Below are 23,282 nucleotides of genomic sequence, written 5' to 3'. Positions count from 1 at the left end.
TTAATGATGTTCTTGACCAAACTAATGGTAACTAAATATTATAGAAATAAGAGTTGTTATGGTATAATGTTTGGTTGAGATTGTCTCAATTTAGTGAAGGAACACTTGACCTACCCTACGACTGCACTTGTTCTAAATCACTAAAGTACGGTAACATTAGAAATGGTTTATAGGGTTCATTTTATAAAATTGTTTGTTCTCATGCTGAAATTGAATGGATAGTTGATTGTTTGTAATTAAATAATATTTTATGTATTTCAAATATTATGTTCGAGATCTTTCAATTTTTTAATTTTCTTTACTCATGAGTCATATTGAGAAAATTTTAATACTTGAAAAAATAATATTAGCACTATGATCGTAGTATATAATTTTTTTTTCTTTTGTTGTCTTTATTGAGAAATGTTCTTAAGGCCTATTGTCAATATGAATCGAATTATTCAAAGAGCACACGATTGGTGAATCAAAGGTGATGAGAAAGCTCGGTTCATATCTTTAGTTGACTTGTTGGGTCATGATAAAAGATAAGAAAATAACAAAAACATATGAGATATTCATAGCTTGTTCTAATAGTTCTAGTGAGAGAAATTTTTTAAATTACTCTATAGAAAGAAAAATCTAAATGAAAGTAAATTTGATTTACTAAATTTTTTTTGTGGAGAATAGGTGACACCACTCGATAGTTGATACAAGATCTACTATCAAGATTTGTTTTTCATTACACTTATATGTAATTTTTGAAAAATACTTGATGAAGTAGAATATATTATGTATGTTGACACTAGGAAATCAATCTCAGTTGGTGTAGGGAGAGACGTTGAGATGGTTAAGTAAAAATCGTTACTAAATGCTGAATATGGTATTTTTAATAATCATAAGAGAAATTCAATTTCTCAGACTTAAATTAAAGTTTATATTTTCAAAATTGTTTGAAAATATGTTCAGCTCAAATGAAGTATAATTAGTATGATGAAAGACTAGTAAAAGGTAATTTTCTAAAGGTTGGAGTTAATTACTTTACATGTCTATAGATCTCGCTTTTCATGCAAGATAATCCTTGGGCTTTTATTGAATAAGTGCAAGACCAAAGAGCGTTTTGGGCTTATGCATTCTAACCCTAGTTTGATGAATGCAAAAGTCAAAGGATATGGTTAATATTTTATCAATCTGATTAATGATTATTCAATATACTCTATTTTTTTGAAAAGTTCAAAGAAAATGAGACTAAAGCTAAATTCATTTTGATAAATCTATCCCGACATTATGATCCGATCATAATGAAGTACAAGAACATTGTGTCTAAGGTGATAGAAAGTGGAATTGATTTCCAACTCTAAGCATAATACAATTTTGTAAAATTGTAATGTAGGAGGAGAAAACAAGACTATATTAGATATAGTCACGTATTAAAAAAAATTATATACTATTATTACTGAACTCTTGTTAGGATGTACAATAAGGATTACATAGGGAAAATGATTGCCTTCAAAATTGTCTAGACAATTTTTGGGATTATGGAAATGTAGTAAACTTAGTTTACAACACTTTAATAATTGTAATCAAGCATATATGCTGAGACAAATATGTTCAAAATTATGGCTAAGCGTAGGCTACTCCTAAACGGAAACAAAATAGTCCTTTATTTAATTCTAAATAGAAAAACATATTTATATGACATACAAATGTAATTTTCTAAAGACGTTCAAAGAGTAGGACATACACTTTTAACAAGGTGAGATAATATTAATTAAATAGTTCCAAGCGAAGGCGCTGATAGTTAACCAAAGTTGTTAACAATTTAATTTCGCTTGAGAGTCAAGTGGATCCTGGTCATTAATTCGATAAGCCTCATTAGTAGGAGAATTATGAACCGATTCAATCCTACTAAAATTTAAATTGGGATGTTAGATTACCAATGTAAAGGCTTATTACCCTCAAAATAGTCACGAGGGATGACGACAAAGGATAAATATTTTAAAGTCATAAAATTCAAGGGATGTGTAGATGTTCTTGATGAGGTTAAACTCATAGGATATGAATGGATCTACAAAAGTAATATTTTAAACTCATAGGATATGAATGGATCTACAAAAGTAATATTATGTAGAATAAACGACATTATAAAGTGAGTGATTTTCTTCATGGTCCGATCTTGCAATACTCATTGCATAGGATGCTCCCACTCACATGTCTCCGCATGTACAATTTAATGATCATAGTGTTTATATCATATACAAAAGTGGGCCGCATCCATAGTGTCTCTAGGATAACGTACTCAGCCTTATCCCTGTACTATAGATCATTTTGACTATATACTTGAACTTGAAACACTCTTGTCTCTCTACATATAGTTCAAATAATCATAGAGTGTTGTTAGTTTATTGGATTTAGATTAATAAACAATTTCTACCCAATAAACATCAATAATAACTTTATTGAAGTAGAATATGTTTTTGTTTACAAACTATGAATTTTAGGACATAGAACCCAACATTAGTTTATGTTTTCAGTGTTTTAGGTAATTGATAGGATATCCCCTTTGATAAGATTGGATGACTGTCTAGATTATGTATACCTTAGAGAATGAATAGAATAATCTCCCCATCAAAGCATGTACAAGAGAGCCAAGTTAAGACTAGGGTGTTAGAACTAGAGGCCCCTAATAAGATTGCATGAATGTCTAGATTATGTATACCATGCTCTAGGTGATCGATAGAATAACCTCCCTATAAGCATGCACAAGAGAGCCAAACTAAGACTAGGGTGTTACAACTAGAGGGTTGCGAGTTGACATGGGTCCATATATTTCTAGTAGACTTTGCATCCCAAAATCGTGAGCACCGATCAAAGGTTTTGACCTAAGTGCACCCAAAGAGTGGATTAGCTCAATGAGTAAGTCTTAAATGTCCAGGAAATGAGAGACAAAGATTAAACCGCATAGACGCCCCAAAGAACCTAGTAAATTTTCATGGCATCCAACAATCACAAAAGTAGCTCTCAAGGGCGATAACAGTAGGTATGGTGTTAAGAAGGCTTCGACTTCCCTTTCCACTCTAGTACTAGTACCGTCAAGCAAGACATAGGCCGGTTAAGGTTGTGTGACCAACTGATAACTCTCCAAAAGTAGAGTTATATCAATTTTTTTTTTTTTTTTTTAATTTTGCACTCATGCAAATCATTTTCTCATTAATTGGTCCATTTATTCTAATTAGTAAGCATGAAATAGTTCGCAAATCTGGAAACAAATTGGTAAGCATGAAAATAATATCAATTTGCATGAATCGAGCCTAATTGTACATTTAATTGAGTTATTTGGTAAAGTTCCAGATTATTACGCTGAACCATGATGGTGTAACAAATCTAAAAACAACCCTGTTCGCAAATCTGGAAACAAATTGGTGACCATGATACTCAAGCAATTCGGAAAGCAAAGTTTTCGAGGATGACATGAAAATTTTAATCCATATCAATAATCCACATGGGTCATTGTCTACCCAATTAGGAGCATCCTAGGTGGACGACTTATCCTTTCGAAACAAACAATATAAAAGTAAAAGTTTACCTAAAAGAAAGGGAGCACGTTTGAGAAAGAAATTGGAAGAAACACCAGAGGGCTCTGCTACACTATGAAACAAGAGAGGAGGAAGAAGAAGAACCCTAACATAGTAGCTGTTGACAACAAAAGGAAAAGAAGATAAAAAAGAATAGGTTAAAGCGAAGAGGTGGACATGAGAGCTCAGAAGGAGGGAACTTCCATTGAAGTGCATCAACAAAACTTGATAACTTGATAACTCTCTAATTCCTTACTCTCTCTTCTTAATCTATCAATTTACATGATTGAGATGTGGATTTCTTTATTTAATTTAGTTTGTATGGAGAGCTAAACTTTATAGTAGAGGCGGGTGAGTTTTATGTAGTTGAAGCATGTTGACATTGGAATTTTAGTTTATTAAAGAGTTGTTGTTTATGATTTACATGTTTGTTTAATTGACCACTTTATCTACATAGTTATTCTCCTCTCCAGAACGAGGGATGGAGCAATTAAATTCTTTAATACTCTAGTTCCATTGCGAAGATACTTGAAGGTAACAGAAAGTTTAGAAATAATTCTTCTCCTACCGTCTTCTTAATAGAAATTAAAAAACTATTATGTAATCATCATGCATGACACTCGGGCTTGAGAATCTATTAAAAGAAACTAAAATTCACCACAAAGTTCAACAAAAACTTATCTATTTAATCTCTCTTAGCCGATTTTTCCTCATTATTGTTATTTTTTTTTTATTGTTTTATGAGCTTTGGAAGCCGTGACAGTCTACATAATTTTGTTTAATTAGATTAAAATCATCAACATCCATCTGAATCATACCAAAAACTCACTTAATTTCAAACAACAAAAGTAACCAAAATGATAGGATATTTGTGGAATCAATAATTTACTTATTAGTGATGGTGTATACTTTACCCATCGTAAATTTTACATCATTTTATTATATACATCAGCGATCAACAAAAATTTCGTTGGATTACTCTACGTAGTAGATTCTTCTTGAAAGGGGACATGAAATCACTTGGGTAGTGGCAAGCACAAAAGGTTGCTCCCATAACTTTAGTTGAATATATGGTCTTGTGGGAAGGATTCGCCGGCTAATCTCTTATGGTGAGGAGCAGGCTAGCACACAACATATTGTATTCACAAGAGAGGGAGTACTATGAGTAGTTGAATATATTGTCACATCATATTGTATTCACAAGAGAGGGAGTACTATGAGTAGTTGAATATATGGTCTTGTGGGAAGGATTCGTCGGCTAATCTCTTATGGTGAGGAGCAGGCTAGCACACACCATATTGTTACACACTGCTTTGACAAAGCAAGCTATCCAAAGTCTAAGAACAGAAAAAGAATTCACCTCAAAGATGAGATTTGTCGCCCAAAACACCAGTGACGCTAGAAATGGATGAATCACCTCTTGTGAACTCAAAACGGTTCCATGGTATAAGTAGAGACTATGCTCGAACTTTCTAAAGTCCAGAGTATAGCCCGTTGATACCTACTAGATTAAGGATGTGATGAGAGCCTATAAGTAGGTTGGTTAGTAAGTATTTTTATGCTCACCCTTTTCCCTTCTTTTTTCAAGTATCTGAGGCTGTCGGTTGAGGCGGAGGAGCATACGAGAGTTGTGTGATCACATAGGGGGGTCATTTTAGAGCATCAGTCCATTTTTATACTTCGAATTTTTTGTATTTCATTTTGTAATTGTATCCCAAACGCATATTTATCTCTTTAATAAATTTGAACAATAAGGTCTTATTGGATTTTTTTTATATTTTATTTTTATATATTTTTTTATATGTAATTTTTGTGTTGTTGTCTTTATTTTGATTTAAAATTTACCACATTTTAATATTTTATATTATTTTACCTTTTATTTTATTTATTTGTTTGTCTTTTATCTTTTTAGTCAGGTCTGAGTTTTGAAGCCTAAAAAATTGTGTCATGACATAACCCCCTTATGACATAACCCCTTATATATCATGTTCTCCCCTAATGTTCGTATGAAGTTTACTTACAAACCTTATTGTCGATTAGGGCATGGTTCTCTTTTAACGAGTTTGAACCTAGGATAATATCCAAGTATCGCTTACTTATAACTATCAATGGTACCTTTAAGACTCATCTTAAAAAACCTTCACAGACTCATTGGATAGCAAGCACTAGCTTGTTTGCCGGTGTGGATACATTTGAAGTGATTTCTAAAGGTTCTAGTCCTATAGAGTATGTTCATCTTTCCTGTCACGACCGATGTGGACACAAATTCAAAATGTAGTTTGACTACATTGAGATTGATAAACAATATTTAAATAGTTGATATACGGTATGGTTCTGTATGGTACCTGCTCCAGATTCTTTTCCATTCTTGACCATCTCCTTCTTGTCCCATGAAAAAAAAAAGAAAAAAAAGAAAAAAAAGAGGAAAGTTATGAGTATAAAGACTTAGTGAGTACCTACTCGTAATCTCTTTATTATATCCATGAAAGATTCTTGGGCACCATACTCTTTCTTGTCATATTTTTGTCCTTGTCCAAAGAACTTAGTTCTTTAGGTTATGTTCTTGAGTTATGAGTTCTTAGTCTTGATTCTAATCCAAAGACCTTAGTTCTAAGGTTTTGGGTTCTTAGTATGAGAATTTGGATCTTGATTCTTGTTCTAGTTTCTTATCATTGATCCTTGGTCTAGGTTCTTAGTTCTTGTCCTTGGTTCTTATCCCTAGTTTTATTTCTCGAGTGGTACTTAGCACTATTCGTATCTTAGTGGACTTAGGGCTTATGTAGTGCTACTTTAGGGCATGGGTATACAGTAAACTTACTTTAATTCCTATTGTATCCTATTTAAACGTTGGGAATATTAATGAATATTATACTTTCAATCCCACTTATGTTTCTCATTCTTAACACATCATAAACGAACTCGATAAGAACCTTGACTACCCTCATTCCTTACCTCTTTAACTTTTGTAGTATTTTTAAAAATACGCCTCGAGTGCCCAACAATCGATTGGGACTAGTTTGGAGGGATGACATTACCCTTTGGCTCCAATTCTATTTTCAAGAAAATCTTTCCTAGCGGCCAAGTAAGCTTATACGGGTTAAATATGTTTGGGCCACTTTCAACTCTCAATTCTTTGAAATTTATAGATGTACTTAATAAGAAGCTATTGGAAATAATCTGAGGCAAAATGGTTTACTATATATCCTTAATTTTGAAGAACTTGAGAGTAGCAAAATCGAGAGGCTCCTTTCTCATGATTTAACTACTCTCGAGTCTCCATTCTTGTTCGAAAGCATTGCTCAGATCTTCTTATTCATACGTGAAATTTGCACCCACCTTGATTGTTCAAGAACCGTATCGATTTAAAATTTGAAAATTCTAAAAGGTCTGTTAACGGTACTGTGGACTTCATCTTTGAATATATGATATAAACAAAGTTATCACTAAATTGTACATGCAGAGACATGTGAGTGGGAGCGTCCTATACAATGAGTATTGCATAAGATCGGACCATGAAAAAAATCACTCTCACTTTATAATGTCGTTTACGGTTGAGACTGTTTTTTTTTTTTTTTTCATTTGATGATCTAGGTAACTCAATCTTAATCCTAAGCTAACCATGAACTCCCGTTTATTCGGAATTATCCTAAGATTTGCATGGGTGAGAGTGGCTTGTGTTCGTCGACTCAATAGGCCTCCCATTTCAGGGGTAAGACTGGGTGAATGGCTAGGGATGTAGGGTGCAAGATGGAACTCACTCCTACCAACTTTTAAGGATACTAGAGAGGTAGTTCCAAGTACTGACTCCAGGTCTTGAACAAGGGGCCCCACCCTCTCATTGGCCTGAGAGGGATTCGGTTTACTGGTTGGACCACAAACCAATCGTTCATTTGAGGATCAGTGGAACATAAGGAACAAGAAGTAACTTCAGGGGTAAAATGGTAAATTGACCCAGCTCTAGTTACGAACAACCTGTGAAGGATCGACTTATTAATCATGGTTATATCAAATGGACAGAAATATATCTATAGTGAGGGGAGTGCAACTACTAGGCTATAGTGGAGTGTCCTAGTAGTTAATGAATGTTGGTTAACAAGGTTAATAAGTTTAGCCAGTTAATCTCGGATAGTTGGAGCCCATGATCTATAGGTCCATTAGGTCCCCTTGCTAGCTCATATTGAACTAAACCATAGAATAGTGTGACGAGTGAGTGCGAAGTGTTCGAATTCAAATTAGAGAATATAAGCTAAATATATACGATATATTTAACCGCATTTTTGTTATATTTACGAATTAAACAAAAAAAAAGAGAATTAAAGATATTTAAATAAGATTTAAATATTTTAATCAATATGTGTCGGAATTGATTGAGATTGATTAATGTTAAATATTAATTAAACGGTTTAATTAATCCTTTAATATTACTTTAATGTGAAATTAATTATTTAAATTAATTGTTGAATTAAAATGGATAAAGTCAAAATGTCTGACTTCACAATCTATATTTGAGTTAGTGGAATTTTGAGTGTCAAACTATGGTTTAACCAAGATGCTTGCTAAATAACCCCACAAATTTGAGTGGAATTTTGAGTGTCAAATTTTGGTTAACTCAAACTTGCATGCTTGCCACATAATCTCACCCATCTAAATGGAATTTTGAGTGTCAAAAATTTGGTAACTCAAAATTGCATAAACATGCAAATATGACTCTATAAATAGAGTGACCGAAGGTACATGTAACTTTTCCTTGAAAAAAAAAAAACTTGAGAAAGTCTCTCTCTTCACATATACTAAATCTCTTCCAAGCTTAGTCACTCACCGGATTACACAATCCCATTCTAAGGCCGGAGAATAGTAGGGAAGACACGAGTAGTGGTTCGAAACCGATTCGTGAGGAAAAAGGAATTTGAACTACAAAAGGTCAGTACTCAAACTCCTTGAGTTTTAATACTTATGAACATGCCCGTTAATTTACTATAATTGATGTTCTAAGAGTGCCTAAGATCCAAATTGCTTCCACATGTGTTATAACAACACCATCAAAAAACTCGTAGGACTTCCACAAAGAATTCAATAGCAACAACGTCTGGTATTCATCATCAATTATAACATCAAGATTGAGCCAATCAGTGATGATTTTGTTAAAATCATCTAAATGCTCAGTCATGAGATACCTTTCTTGCAGTCAAAATGGAAAAGTTTCTTCTTCAAATGGAGTTTATTTTCTACACTCTTCTACATATATTTCGCCTCTGGCTTATCCCATAGGTCTTTCGCCATGGTCACCTCCATTTATGATCCTTACCAAGACAGGATCGAATAATTCCACAAGTTTGTCGATTTAATTTCTTCCATTATGCGTCTGTCATGTCTTCAGGCACCTCCTCTACGAGAGACGCATCAAGGTTGTTGGATGAAATCTTGAGAGAAGCATCAATGTTTTTTATACGTCCCGGAGGAGATTTTGCACAAGTTTCATGAAGGAATCTTGAGTTTGTTGGATGAAAGTGTCCCACATTGGTTAATTTAGGGAATGATCATGAGTTTATAATCAAATAATACACTCTCCATTGGTGTGAGGTCCAAAGCAAAGCCATGAGAGCTTATGCTCTTAGAACCTTGTAAATAATTTATGAGTCTTTCTAGAATAACACAAACTTGTTATTAGAATGCATGATGCACTTAACATAAAATATGTCATGTTCATGTTTTGCACCGATCACATGACCTTTTTGGTCTTTCATGGTGAGTAATCAAGGGCCACGTTATAGCTTAGCCATGAATCTACAACCTCCTAGACCTCCCACGGTACAACATGACCATAATGAAGTCTACATCGCCTGGAACTAAGAAGCCTTGGATGTAGGTTTTGAGACTATGCTTCTTGGAACGTAAGAAGCCTTCAGAGGAGGTATTTAGACAAGTCCATATTGTAGGGGAAGAAGCCCTAGATGTGGGTTCAGATTACGTTGCTTGGATTGCATGAAGCCTTGGACGTAGGTTTAGACTGTGTCGCTTGGAATGTATAAAGCTTTGGACGTAGGTTTAGATTGTGTCACTTGGAATGTATAAAGCTTTGGACATAGGTTATCAGGTTCATGACTAGTACCGTAAATCCTAGGGAGAGTGCCTTAGAGAACGAATCAAGAACAGAAAAATAACTTAAAAAGTAACCAAGAACAAGATAACGATCAAGGACTAGAACATGGATCAAGATCCAAGTTATAAGAACAAGAACCTAGAACCATAGTATTAAGGCCCTTCGACTAGAATCGAGGCTTAAGAATCCAAGGACCAATGTTCTCAGAACAAGAACAAGAAAAGAAAGTGTGTGGTACCTAAGAACACGATTAACAGCTTACAAGCAGGCTAGTCTTTGTACCCACTCCATGTTTTCTATGTTTTTCAAGTCAACAAGGAGTTGATCTAGGTAGGGAGCGGACTCTGGAACAGGTGCTATAAACAAGCCTCAACTGTCATTCTCAATCCTTTTCGATTTAATATTTTGTGTCGCTTCCTTATTTTATGTTTTAACTATTATGTTGTGTTTTAACTACTAATGTATAATATAAATATAATGCATATTATGTTTTAAATTCCCTTTGTTTTAATTCATGAAAAATTTGATCGTCTTTTTAGAGTCATCGAGTAGTCGGTGCTTACAAAAGTATTACTTGGAAACCAAGAAAAACTTAAAACTACTCATAATAAAATTAAACTCATTTAACATGAAAATCACGAGACTAATCTTGACTTGCTAAGCGTAATGATCTGACTTTCTACACATGTACCAGTCGGAGTCGTTATTTACAAATAAGTATTTTGAAATTTTAAAACAAGTAAAACATGTTTCCTTACAACGGTCATAAATTAAACTAAAAAAATCTAATAGCTTTAAGGTTTGGATTGCTTTTCGAAGGGCGTAACCACACTGTCCAGAAAATTCGTTGAGAAAATCGGGATCGATCTTGGATTCTTTCGTCGAAGTACGGTGAGAGAAAAAAAAAATCTCATATAGTTCTTTGAGTTATTATTTCATGCGTATAATTTAGTTAATTTTAGGACGTTTTTTTATAGGGTTGGAACGATCTAAATCGAACAAAAAGTAGTTGTGCTTTCTAAAACTTATTTCAAGTGACTCTACTTTAGGAACCAGTTATTTATTTTAAAAATCGTGATGAATCATAAAACATGTTTAATTGTGTTGGGACCTACTAAGTCATCCTATAGGACGTGCAACAATTTTATAGCTAGTTTTTTATGGAGAATCATAGCATTATTTTAGACCATTATAGATAGTTTATGATTTGTTAGAATTGATCACCAACATACGAGTTGAGTGATTAGTGTCTTCATTTGTTAATGAGAGTCGAGCTAGACGATCCTGATTCAAGCAAGACATAAGACATAAGTTGAGTGTCACATTTTCTTAAAACCAAATTGGTCTTTTTTACTTTGGTTGTTATATGTTCTATACATATTTTACTTCAACAAGAGAGTGTCGTACTGTATTTAAAAAAATATTTATGAAAATTTAAAAATAATATTAACACGTTTAACCTAACGTCTACTTACACTTTATATATATCTCTAAAATTTTTAATTCTTTTTTTTTTTTAATTTAAGGGTACTAATTTTAGTTCGAAAGATGTTTTTTTTTAAAAGTTTTTAAAACATATATTATTTAAAAAATAAAATATATTCTTTAAAAGAAAACATAAAACATAAAAACACATGTTAATAAATTAATTAAAAAAAATTAGCTTATTGTTAACCAGTATTTAAAATTGAGATTTAAACATATAATTGTAAATAATATGAGAATTATTGATCAGAAAATGATTAAACAAATAAAAAGTAGTAATTCGGCGGTAATTTTTGTTTTCCTTTTCCTATTTTTACCACTTTTGCTCGATCAACGATCGATCTTCTTCTTCCTCTTTGTTTCCTTCGTTTGTTACTTCGCAGATTCTTCACCAGAAGTTATGGCGGTTCAGCAATCTTCTGCTACTCAGCTTGAGCCTTGGAACAGCCTGCACGGCAAAGTGGTGATGGTCACCGGAGCCTCGTCGGGGCTCGGCCGTGAGTTTTGTCTCGATCTTGCTAAAGCTGGTTGCAAAATCATCGCCGCTGCACGGAGAATCGATAGACTCCAATCTCTCTGCGACGAAATTAATCGGTTCGGTGTCTCCTCATCTTCCTCCGTTGTGGCGGTGGACGGCCCTAGAGCAGTGGCTGTGGAGCTCGATGTTAGCAGCGATGGAAAGAGCATCGAGAAATCCGTCAGAAATGCTTGGGATTCGTTCGGCTTCATCGATGCGTTGGTGAACAATGCCGGTTTTAGAGGTAATCTCTTCGTTAGACGTTCGAATTTCTTCGTTGTTTGATTCTGAAGGAAACTTAGGTCGGATATTCAAAATTTTCGTAGGTTTTAATCGGAATTTCTAATTGAAGGTCTTACGGAACTCGAGATTAGAAAATATATACGATTGAAACTGTTAATATTCCATTAATTGCAGCAGAATCTCGATTAGAAAATATATACGATTGAAACTGTTAATATTCAATTAATTGCAGCGGAATCTCGATTAGAAAATATATACGATTGAAACTGTTAATATTCAATTAATTGCAGCAGAATCTCGATTAGTAATTAATCTGAATGTATGTGATAGATCTGAAAAATGATGAGGCCAGATTAGTTGTGAAGGGTTATTGAATTGATTTCTTCGTTCATTTTGATTGAAGAAGAAGGCTATATTGTTTACTCTGTATTTCAGTGGCCAATTCATTATATCACAGGCAATGTGAAGACTTCTCTAGAACTGTCTGAAGAGGAATGGGATCAAGTGATAAGAACCAATCTTAAAGGGTCTTGGTTGGTATCGAAGTACGTGTGCAGACTCATGCGCGACTCCAAACGAGGTGGATCTGTTGTCAGTATTGCTTCAATTTCTGGCATTCAAAGAGGGCAACTTCCTGGTGGCCTTGCCTATGCTGCTTCGAAGGCAGGCATAAACACTTTGACAAAGGTAATGGTAACATAAGCTTAGTTTTACCATCTAACTTGTAAGATTACTGCTAGCAAATATTGTCCTGCTAAGGCTTTTCCTTGCCCCGTCAAGTTTTTTAAACGTGTCTGTTAAGGAGAGATTTTCTAAGAATGTTTAAAATGTGTCTGCTAGGGCTTTCCCATTTTCTTCACACCCTTGTAAATTATGTTTAAATCGCATCTGCTAGGGCTTTCCCTTCTCGAGAGGTTTTTACCCTATAAAAAATGTTTTGTTCTCCTCCCCAATCGATGTGAGATCTTACAATCCACCTCCCTTCGGGGAACAGCGTCCCCGTTGGCACTTGTTCCTTTCTCCAATCGATGTGGGACCCCCCATCCTCCCCCTTCGGGGCCCAACATCTTTGCCACAATCCACCTCCTTCTGAGGAACGTCTCCGTTGGCACTTGTTCTTCTCTTCAATCGATTTGGGACCCCCCAATCCACCCCCTCGTGGCCCAGCATCTTTGCTGGCACACCGCCTCGTGTCCACCTCCCTTCGAGAGCTTAGCCTCCTCGGTGGCACATCGTCCGGCGTCCAGCTCTAATACCATTTGTAATAGTCCAAGCTCACTACTAGCCGATATTGTCCTCTCTGGGCTTTCCATTTCGGGCTTCTCTTCAATTTTTTTAAAACATGTATGTTGGGGAGAGGTTTCCACACCCTCGTAAAGAATGTTCCGTTCTCCTCCCCACCCAACCAATGTAGAATCTCACACCAACACATTCTTAAATGCATCTTTTCCATTCAACTTTCACAATTAGTTCATCATGGATGGTTTGGTTCGATTGCATATGCAGGTAATGGCTATTGAATTAGGGCCACACAACATCAGAGTAAATTCTATAGCGCCTGGACTTTTTAAATCCGAGATAACAGAGGGTCTCATGCAGAAAGATTGGCTGAACACTGTAGCCTTCAAAACTAGCCCTTTAAGGACATTTGGAACTACTGATCCAGCATTAACAACACTCCTTCGATATCTGGTGGACGACTCTTCTAGGTACGTCTCAGGCAACATTTACATCGTTGATGCTGGAGTTACATTACCTGGTTTCCCAATTTTCTCATCTCTTTGAATATCTCTGCTTTGCTCCAAGTATATTAGACTGTTCTTCGGGGAAATCGATGGCAGCCTCTAGATTTTCTATTACTTTTGCTACTTTAGCAATGCTCAAACCATTAAAAAGATTATGTGTTTGGTGAATAGGAATCTTCAAAGTTGAGTCTCCAAACAATAATAAATCAATAATAGTTTATTTAAGTATTTATTTAATTTATTTTTTACAAATGAATTACTTATTTACTAAAATTATTCATTAATTAGCTAACAATATCTAAATTATAATTAATTAGCTAATTGGGAACACAGTTAGAGGTCCAAACCTTTTGGGTTAGCAGGATACTATCAAAGATTTGTACAAGACTTTGTTAAAATAGTCTCATCACTTACATAGTTGACGAGGAAGGGCATACCATTTGTATGGAATGATGCGTGTAAGACGAACTTTCAAAATCTAAAATAGAGGTTAGTGTTAGCCTTAGTGCTCACAGTGCCAGAAAATTGAGAGGGGTATGTGATATACAGTGATACCTCCAAGAAGGGACTAGGATGTGTATTGATACAACACGGTAAGGTGGTTGCTTATGCATCGTGTTAGTTAATGGAGTAGGAGAAAAACTACTCTACACATGACCCAGAGTTGGTCGTGGTAGTGTTTACATTAAAAATGGAGTAGGAGAAAAACTACTCTACACATGACCCAGAGTTGGTCGCGGTAGTGTTTACATTAAAAATTTGGCGATACTACCTGTATGGAGAGAAATTCAAATCTACACCGACCATGAGAGTCTAAAATATTTTTTCACCTAGAAAGAACTGAACATGAGGCAACAAACGTAGTTAGAATTGGTGAATGATTATGAAATAAATATCCACCACCACCACCTTGAAAAGACAAATGTGGTCGCAAATGTTCGAAGTCAAAAAATGGTACACTCGTCGGGGAGTCACGGGTACAAGTACAAGCAGGTTTCGATTAATTGTCTTTGGCAGTCACGAGTGCAAAAGACATACTTGTCTTTTACCGATCATTTGATTAACATCAAATTGAATAAAATGAAAAAGTGCAAAAGACATACTTGTCTTTTACCGATCATTTGATTAACATCAAATTGAATAAAATGAAAAATCTCGTAAAGAGATAATTTTCTAAACATTAGAGCTAATTACTTTACATATATATAGATATATGTATAATTTTGTGAGCTTTTGTTCTCTAAGGCTACAAGACAAAAGAGTACTTTAGGCTTATGCATTATGACTCAAGTGGTCTAATGAATGAAAAAACAATAAAATATTATTAATATTTTATCAATATGATGGATGATTATTCAATATATAAGTGTATTTACCAAATGCAACCTTACCTAATCTTTTTTTCAAAATTTCAAGAAAAATGAGATCGAGGATGGCATGAGTCGCTTTGGACGAGTGGTTAATGCGTGTGCTTGCTAAGTACATGGGGTTTCCCTGCGAGAGTTCGAATCTCTCGGTATCTAAACATGACAAGTCTATCAAATGATCAACCTTATTATTCCTTTAGGATCTTAAAAATAGGGGTATGTTGGTCATTTACCACCCATAATCTTGGTTAAATCCTCAACACATTCCAATGACCTTGTAAAGTTGCCTAATTTCTTAAACCATGATATAAGGCGAATCATCAAATTCATGTCGTTTAGAGGACATTTAGATCATAAGCTAGTAGTACATAATTATAAGGACATTTTGCTCATTTTACCCATCCCCTTGGTTTAGCCTCTTATCATGATCTAATGATCACCAAATTTCATATAACTTTATCCTGCCATACTGAGTCTTCTCCTAAAATTTCACGACCAACAAAATCCATGTAGTGAGTTTGTGGCTTAGTGAAATCAATAAATAAATATATATATATATATATATATATATATATATATATATATAAATAAAGATGATTGCTTTCTTGCATCAAATTCATCAATAGTTTTTTCATGCACTTTAACATCCTCCGAGTCAAATTCTCTAAACTTTTAACATCCTCGAGGTCATAACAGAAAGACATTATAATTTTTTTGTTCAACGCCTTTATAATACTAAGAAGTGAGCTTAACAAAATTCTCCTCTAAAAACTGTTATTATATAAGCATAGTAGATATCCCTGCATTTGATAAAACTTGGGATACTTAAAAATCCAACTTAAGATGAGAGTCTTGAGACCTTAAAATAGTCATGGACTTCATAGTAAGACTATCGGAACGTTGAAGGGCTACACGTTAATCTGGGTAATTGTCGACAGATTGACAAAGTTGGCACACTTCCTGTCGAAAAAAGCAACATATACAATAGACAACTGAGCTCAACTGTATGTGAAAGAGATAGTAAGATTGCATGGAGTCCAAGTGTCGGATTGAGACCCACGCTTTACATTGACATTTTGGCGCGGACTTCAGAAAGCGTTGGGTATTCGTCTCGACGTCAACAATGTCTTCCACCCTCAAACGAATGGTCAGTAGAGCGTTTAAATCAGATCCTAGAGGACATGCTACGCGTTTGCGTACTAGATTTTAAGGGAAGTTGGGATTCCAATTTACACCTGATGGAATTTTCATACAACAACATCTTCCAAGTAACCATCAGGATGACACCATTAAAAGCCTTATATGGAAAACGATGTAGATCCCCGTTATCCTGAGATGAAGTAGACGATAGAGAATTGGTAGAACCCAAATTAGTTCGAGTCACCAATGAGGTCGTTTAGAAAATCAGAGTGAGGATGCGTACTACTCAAAGTAGACAGAAAAGCTACGTTGATGTAAGACGTAGGAGCTTAAAGTTCGAAATAGGGGACCTAGTATTCTAGTAGCACCCATGAAATGTTTCTTGAGGTTCGGGCATAAAGGCAAAATGAGCCCTCGATTCATTGGATCCTTTAAAATTCTCGAGCGAATTGGTCTAGTGGCATATACAAGGAGATGAACCTTTCCAAGTTCTTTGAGTGTATCAACGACAATGTTTCTAAAATTGATTCACCAGGTGAGTATGGTGTTAAGTTGGGATTCGAGGTCAAACCCTTTTCAAGAGGGAGAGAATGATATGAACCAAGATCAAGGAATTTCCATACTTTAATGTCCAATTACAAGGACGAGATCCAAGAAGTTACAGCGCGCTTTAATCAATTATATTCAAGTTATGGTAAGCTCGTTAAAGAAAATTCGAAAAGATGTTATAGTCATTCCCTATCTGTTATGCAAAATTAAGCTTCAAGACAGAGATACATTAAATGTATCATAAATCACTTAGAATAAAAATTTTATTATAATTAAAAAAAAAAAATTTGGTAGAACATAAATAAATATTTTAATAAAAAAATAAATAACGTTAAAATGGATTCCATTGCTTGATTGAATTGATAGAGCTTTAAAACTTAAAAGAAATCATTTCAACAATGAACTTGAGTGGCCTCTAAAGGATTTTATAACTTGATTGCTCTTTCCATGTGGGGTTGGGAGTATATTTATTACAGTATTCTATCACCATGTGGGGGCTTTAAACAGGAATCCCACATCGTTTAGGAGAACAATTCACACATCCTATATATAGAACTTGGTAAAAGCATAAAATTGTCCCTTCGTGGACATTTGATAAAATTGGAACGATACAGAGAAGATTAGCATGGACCCTGCGCAAGGATGACACGCACAAATCGAGAAATGGTCCAATTTTTTTTTTTCTCTAAAACAAGGTGTAATTTTTTTTTATTCTCCAAAACAAGGTGTGGACCAGTTGTGGACGTGATCAGAATCTCATGTGTGGCAGCGGTTAGAACAAATTCAAAATCAATATAGAGGTGGGCTTCATGTGGGGTGTGTTGTCCTTATTGGTCTGGACCGTTTCCTATAAAGGCTCCACCCTCTGGGTTTAAGTGCCTTCTTGCTACCAATATGTGAAACTCCCCGATCGAATTTGAGGGATGGGCGTTGTCTTAAACTTTATACCTTGTCTAAAAAATATCTAAAATTTTTAAAATTTTCAATAATATCCATACATTTTTAAACAAGTTTAACAAATACTCTTATAGTTAATTTTGGATGAAAACTAATAATACTTGTTTAAAAAATATCATCCACTTGAGAGGGAGTGAGTGATATATATGTATATATACATATACACTTCTCGCTCTATTAACCAAATAAATTAATTAAGTCTAAATGAGTTAATTTTGAGTAGAGATACACGCATATATTCATATTTAAATTTCTAGTATTAGGTTAAAATAGGTTGTTTTGCATTTCGTCGTTTTAAATTATTTTGTATTTGTTTTTATTTTCCCTAAATTTCAGTATTTTGTATATAAACACGTACGACGATGACTGTGTTTTCTAGAGAATAAGTTATTTTTAAGCGTTTTCAAAGTTTATGTTATAAATGATGTTCATTTTAAGAGTTACATTTCCGCATTAGAGATGAGCATGAGACGTTATTTGCGACTCTGAGTATGTAGAAATTTAGGGTCGTCACAGTTGGTATCAGAGCCAAATGTTAGATTTTGTAGACTAGCCTGCGATGTAGGCTTGACACGTCCCATGGTCCCAACGTCGATGTCTCGTCACCATCAGGCAATGCCTTGCACAAGATAAGAAAAGAGAAAAGTTTTCAAACACTCATGCATTTTTATGTTAACATTACTGAAATTGTTATGATATTTCATGTATTTATTTAAGAGTATGATGTGATGTGTAGCATGCTGTGTGATTTTGTTTGCAATAGGATGTGAACTTAGTATGTGTGATGTATAACATAAGTTCATAGGTAATGAGCCTTAGACTTAAGAGATGCTATCTTGGTTTCTAAGACCAAGACCACAGGAAGGAGAGAAAGGAGTAAGACGAGAATGGGAACCACCTCTTATTTAATATTTAATATTGGGTCTAATATATCTCTAATTTTAATTGGATTTTCAAACATCAAATTAAACATCAAATTTAATTAAAATTCCATTTAAGAAATATGTGGAAGGAGGATCCTATTTTTATATAATTCATAATTAGATTTTAATTATATTGTACTAATTTAAGATATAAATTTTAGTAAATTAAGAAGGTGGTTAACTCATATCACGCCCATTAGAGAGAGATTAACTATAGATTAACATAATCTAAACTTGTAGGGGTAGAAATTACATACCTAGTTATGGAAAAAAAATGAAATGAATTACCTCCCTAATTGTGAAATTGTTATAATTAAATTACGTCTATGTTTGTTATGTTTTTTTTTTTTAATAAAAAAAGCGTGGTTTCCATAAGAGTAAAAAGTATTGATTTTTTTTTAAATAATGATAAAAAAATTCATCTATAAATTGAATATCAATTCAAATCACCAACATCACTCAAACAAGTGAGAAATTAAGCAAAAGGTTACAATGAACTCTTCTACGTTCAACTTTTTTGTGATTTCATCTTTTGTTTTTATTTTGACGATGCATGGAACGCCATGCTTAGCTTCAGTGGACTCAAAAGCTATGAGGCCACTAAGTGAATGGACCGTGGGGATTGTGAACGAGCTTGGTCAAAATCAGGTCTTGTTCGTTCATTGCAAATCAAAAGATGACGATTTGGGTGACCATAATGTAACAAGTGGTCAGACTTATAAATGGCAATTCAAGGAGAATATGACTTCGACTACGCTCTTCTGGTGTACCCTAAGAACTCCAACCAACCAACACGCTAGCTTCGAAGTATTTTGGAGAGAGAAAAGCGAGTGGCTTGCTTCGCATTGCAATTTTCAATCTTGCCTTTGGTATGCTAGAGATAATGGCATTTATTTGCTCAACATTCCTCAAAGTACTTTCGATCTTATACATAACTGGGAACAGTAGCTAGCCATATGAGACTTTCAAGATGAGATACCCTTCCTTTGGTGTTCTCACCGTCAAATCCACAGTTTAATTGTTCAAAATAAATGAATATACATCTTATTTCAATGATATTAGAGAATGTATTACGAAAAATAGCAATTTCTTGGTGTGGTTAGAGGTTGAATGTTTGGTTATTGCATCATTCTATTCTTGGTTGAGTTAAAGAAAACATTTCAATATAATTAAAAATTGAAATCAATTTTATTATTAAATAACTTTTTACGATCCCAAAAAAATTATTAGTTAAAACATATTTAGTTAGAATTTTAATCATAAAATAATTTAAAATTTAAAGAATACAAAAAAATAAATACATATATCTAATATGAAATTTGTAAAATTGACCAATCAATTAAAGAAAGAGGGGAAAACAATAAAGTTAATTAAAAATAGATGGCATAATTTGTCATTACCGTTTGATCTAAAATCGGTAAAGGCAAGGTGCACTTGTACAGAGGAGGGCGGCATCGCAAGTAGAGACTGTGGCATGTGCATAGGGTGACACATTTAAATTCCAGTCTCAAGTATTTTGTTATGCATTTTATCGTTTTAAATTATTTTGTATTTATTTTTATTTTCTCTAAACTTCAGTATTTTGTATTTAAACACGTAAGACCATTGTTGTGTTCTCTAGAGAAGAAGTTGTTTTAAGCATTTTCGAAGTTTATGTTATAAATGATGTTCATTTTAAGAGTTACATTTCCGCATTAGAGATGAGCATGAGACGTTATTTACGACTCTAAGTATGTGGGATTTAAGGTCATTACACTCACTTTTTATGGTTTAGCTTTAATAATAATTTTGATTATTTTAATTTCAATTTAACATTATACATTTATGAAAAATTAACTAAAATTCTTGAACCATATGTAATTTGAACACTGTGATTGGTATATAAGAGCATCACGTTCAAGAAATAACCTAAATACTTTACTGTAAATGAATAAAGTTGAGTATATTTTTCTGACAGCAACATTGATACGACTCACTTTATAATTGTAACAGATGATTGGATCCAAATCTTAAGTATGAAGACATAAGAATAAGAATATTCTACACAATACCTGTATAAGATTAGAATCACGTAATATATAATTTCTCTTTATAAATCAATTAACTTAGAAATTTTTTATTATTTTACTATGTGTTTGATACGAATTATGAACTTCTATCTCTAAAAGCTTATCGTTTGATATATATGGGTGAGAATGTGTAACTATCTCTCCTAAACTCCTTCCCCATCTAGAGAAAGATAACATAAAAAAAAGGATATTTGCCTTCTATAGAAAAATTGATCCCTAAACTCTTCTTTTTCTTTTATATTGTTGTAGTTATTTAGATTTTAGGTATTGTTATAAAAAATCAGTCAGGATCATTATTTTTTTTTTTTTAGAAAAAAAAGTGAGTGTGGAATTGATTTAAATGAAAAACCTGGAATAGAGATATTTTTTTTTTTTTAGAAAAAAAAGTGAGTGTGGAATTGATTTAAATGAAAAACCTGGAATAGAGATAGTTTTTTTTTTTTAGAAAAAAAAGTGAGTGTGGAATTGATTTAAATGAAAAACCTGGAATAGAGATAGAAGAAAACAAAGATTTGGAGATGATTAATTATTTTTTAAAATTATATATGTGATTCAAGGAGTAAAAAATATTCAAATCCAACCTAGATGATTAATTATTTTTTAAAATTATATATGTGATTCAAGGAGTAAAAAATATTCAAATCCAACCTAATTTCGAAGAAGAATAGATGATAGGTCATGAAAAGGAACCGTCTTTTGAGTCAAGAATGTGAGAATACAACTACTATATCTTCTAGAAAAACAATAGTAATAAAAGAAAATGAAATTTTTAATAAAAATAAAATTATATATATTCCAAGATAAAGTCTCTGATGCTCGGATGAAGTCTAACACATGAAGCATTGTAAAATATGGAGAATTTGAACTTGTAATTCATTTCATGGGTCCACGTAGGTTGACTTGGATAAAAAGAACAGAAATCGAACTTTCATTAAGGATAGATTAGTGACACCAGCCTAAGCTAATCAGGTAAGTGACCTTAGTATAGGATAGGCTAGAAATTGTATGAATATGATGATGTGTGAGCTATATCGTGTGATGTCATATACTGGTGTATGATGATGTATGAGTTACGATGACGAATGAGTTGTATCGTATGATGTCGTATACTAGCATATGATGATGTATGAGTTACGATTTATGAAGCTTGAGTTATGATGCTTTTGCTTAATATATATATATATATATATTTGGATGAGCGACATACTTGATATGCTTAAGGCACTCTATGGCAATATGATGAGTATGATGATTGCATGACGTTTACCTTAATATGATGATGTTTTCCATATTAAGCATGCTATATGATTATGAGTGTCATATTGCACGATGTCGTTAGATCGACATAGGACACAACCCTAAGAGCATGAAAATTATATTAATATAAATATCCACGATCATGTGTTACTGAATATAATAAAGAGATGAGACTAGAGGGTTGTGTTAGAAGAGATAATAAGATGGACATTAGAGGGACCTCATACATATGGTATGTTCATAAGCATAGGGATACTTCCCCTATAGATGATGAGTGCGGACGCGCATAGTATGATGATGAGTACGAATGTGCACATTATTATGATGAGTGCGAATGCGCACAGTATGATGATGAGGGTGTTCATGAGGCGCATGACACTATGGGGATCCGCTGACCTCCGAACGTCCTACAGATTAGCTTGGCCAGAGGGTCCAGGGGGTGTACGAGCAATCTGGGGATTCACACTCGCACGTGTGAGTCGTGTGTAGGGAAGTACTACACATCCAATTTGTCTGAGACTAGAGGCCACCACTATGATGTTAGAGATAGGTCCCGATATCATGATGGCACGTGTTTGTATTTTCATGGCCCCCTATAGTGGGCCCACATCATTTTTCAAGTAAAGGCAAGGCGCACTTGTACAGAGAACAGCAGAATCATGAGTAGAGACTGTGGCACGTGCATAGGGTAGACTCTTATTTAAACACTGTAGCCTTCAAAACTAGCCCTTTAAGGATATTTGGAACTACTGATCCTGCATTAACAACACTCGTTCGATATCTGGTGGACAACTCTTCTAGGTACGTCTCGGGCAATATTTACATCGTTGGTGCTGGAGTTACATTACCTGGTTTCCCAATTTTCTCATCCCTTTGAATATCTCTACTCTACTCCAAGTATATTACACGACTTAGAACTGTTAACCAGTAATAGCCTAAATCCACCGCTAGTAGATATTGTCTGCTAGGGAGATATTTTCTTCGAGTATTCTTCGGGAAAATCGATGGCCTCTAGATTTTCGGTTACTTTTGCTACTTTAAACAATGTTCAAATCATTAAAAAGATGGTGTGTTTGGTGAATTGGAATCTTGAAAGTTTGAGTCCCATTCTGTCTTTCCCTTGAACTTGTTTAGACCTTTAGTCTATCCAGGTGAAAAATTAAGAGCCAGAAAAGGAGTCTCCAAACCATAATAAATCAATAATAGTTTATTTAAGTATTAATTTAATTTATTTTTACAAATACAATAAAATTTTATTAAACAACTGAATTACTTGTTTATTAAAATTATTCATTAATTAGCTAACAATATCTAAATTATAATTAATTAGTTAATTGGGAACCCTTACCTACCATTATAGATGTACGAAGCTTTTTGGG

At 33.9% G+C, this 23,282-nt stretch overlaps 1 protein-coding gene and 1 non-coding gene across 3 annotated transcripts; both read left to right on the top strand.

The window, feature by feature from the left end:
* Positions 1-11,459: 11,459 nt before the first annotated feature.
* Positions 11,460-22,860, top strand: LOC111439384 (3-oxoacyl-[acyl-carrier-protein] reductase FabG-like). 2 transcript variants are annotated; one of them, XM_023077075.1, is made up of 4 exons: positions 11,463-11,897; positions 12,354-12,583; positions 13,403-13,694; positions 22,786-22,860. In XM_023077075.1, exons 1-3 carry the CDS (start codon positions 11,537-11,539, stop codon positions 13,679-13,681), a joined length of 870 nt encoding a protein of 289 aa, XP_022932843.1. In that variant the 5' UTR covers positions 11,463-11,536; the 3' UTR covers positions 13,682-13,694; positions 22,786-22,860. The 2 variants fall into 2 exon arrangements, with proteins under 2 accessions (XP_022932844.1, XP_022932843.1); XM_023077076.1 differs by lacking the exon at positions 22,786-22,860 and having other exon boundaries at positions 11,460-11,897; positions 13,403-13,882.
* Positions 17,273-17,375, top strand: LOC111439421. The gene has a single exon (XR_002709800.1). It is a non-coding gene; the product is annotated as a U6 spliceosomal RNA (small nuclear RNA).
* Positions 22,861-23,282: the final 422 nt, after the last annotated feature.

The sequence above is a fragment of the Cucurbita moschata genome, unplaced genomic scaffold (genome assembly GCF_002738365.1).
Source record: "Cucurbita moschata cultivar Rifu unplaced genomic scaffold, Cmos_1.0 Cmo_Scf00093, whole genome shotgun sequence".
NCBI lineage: Eukaryota > Viridiplantae > Streptophyta > Magnoliopsida > Cucurbitales > Cucurbitaceae > Cucurbita > Cucurbita moschata.
Note: the sequence above shows the minus strand (reverse complement) of the source record. Positions and strands in the feature narration are given on the sequence as shown.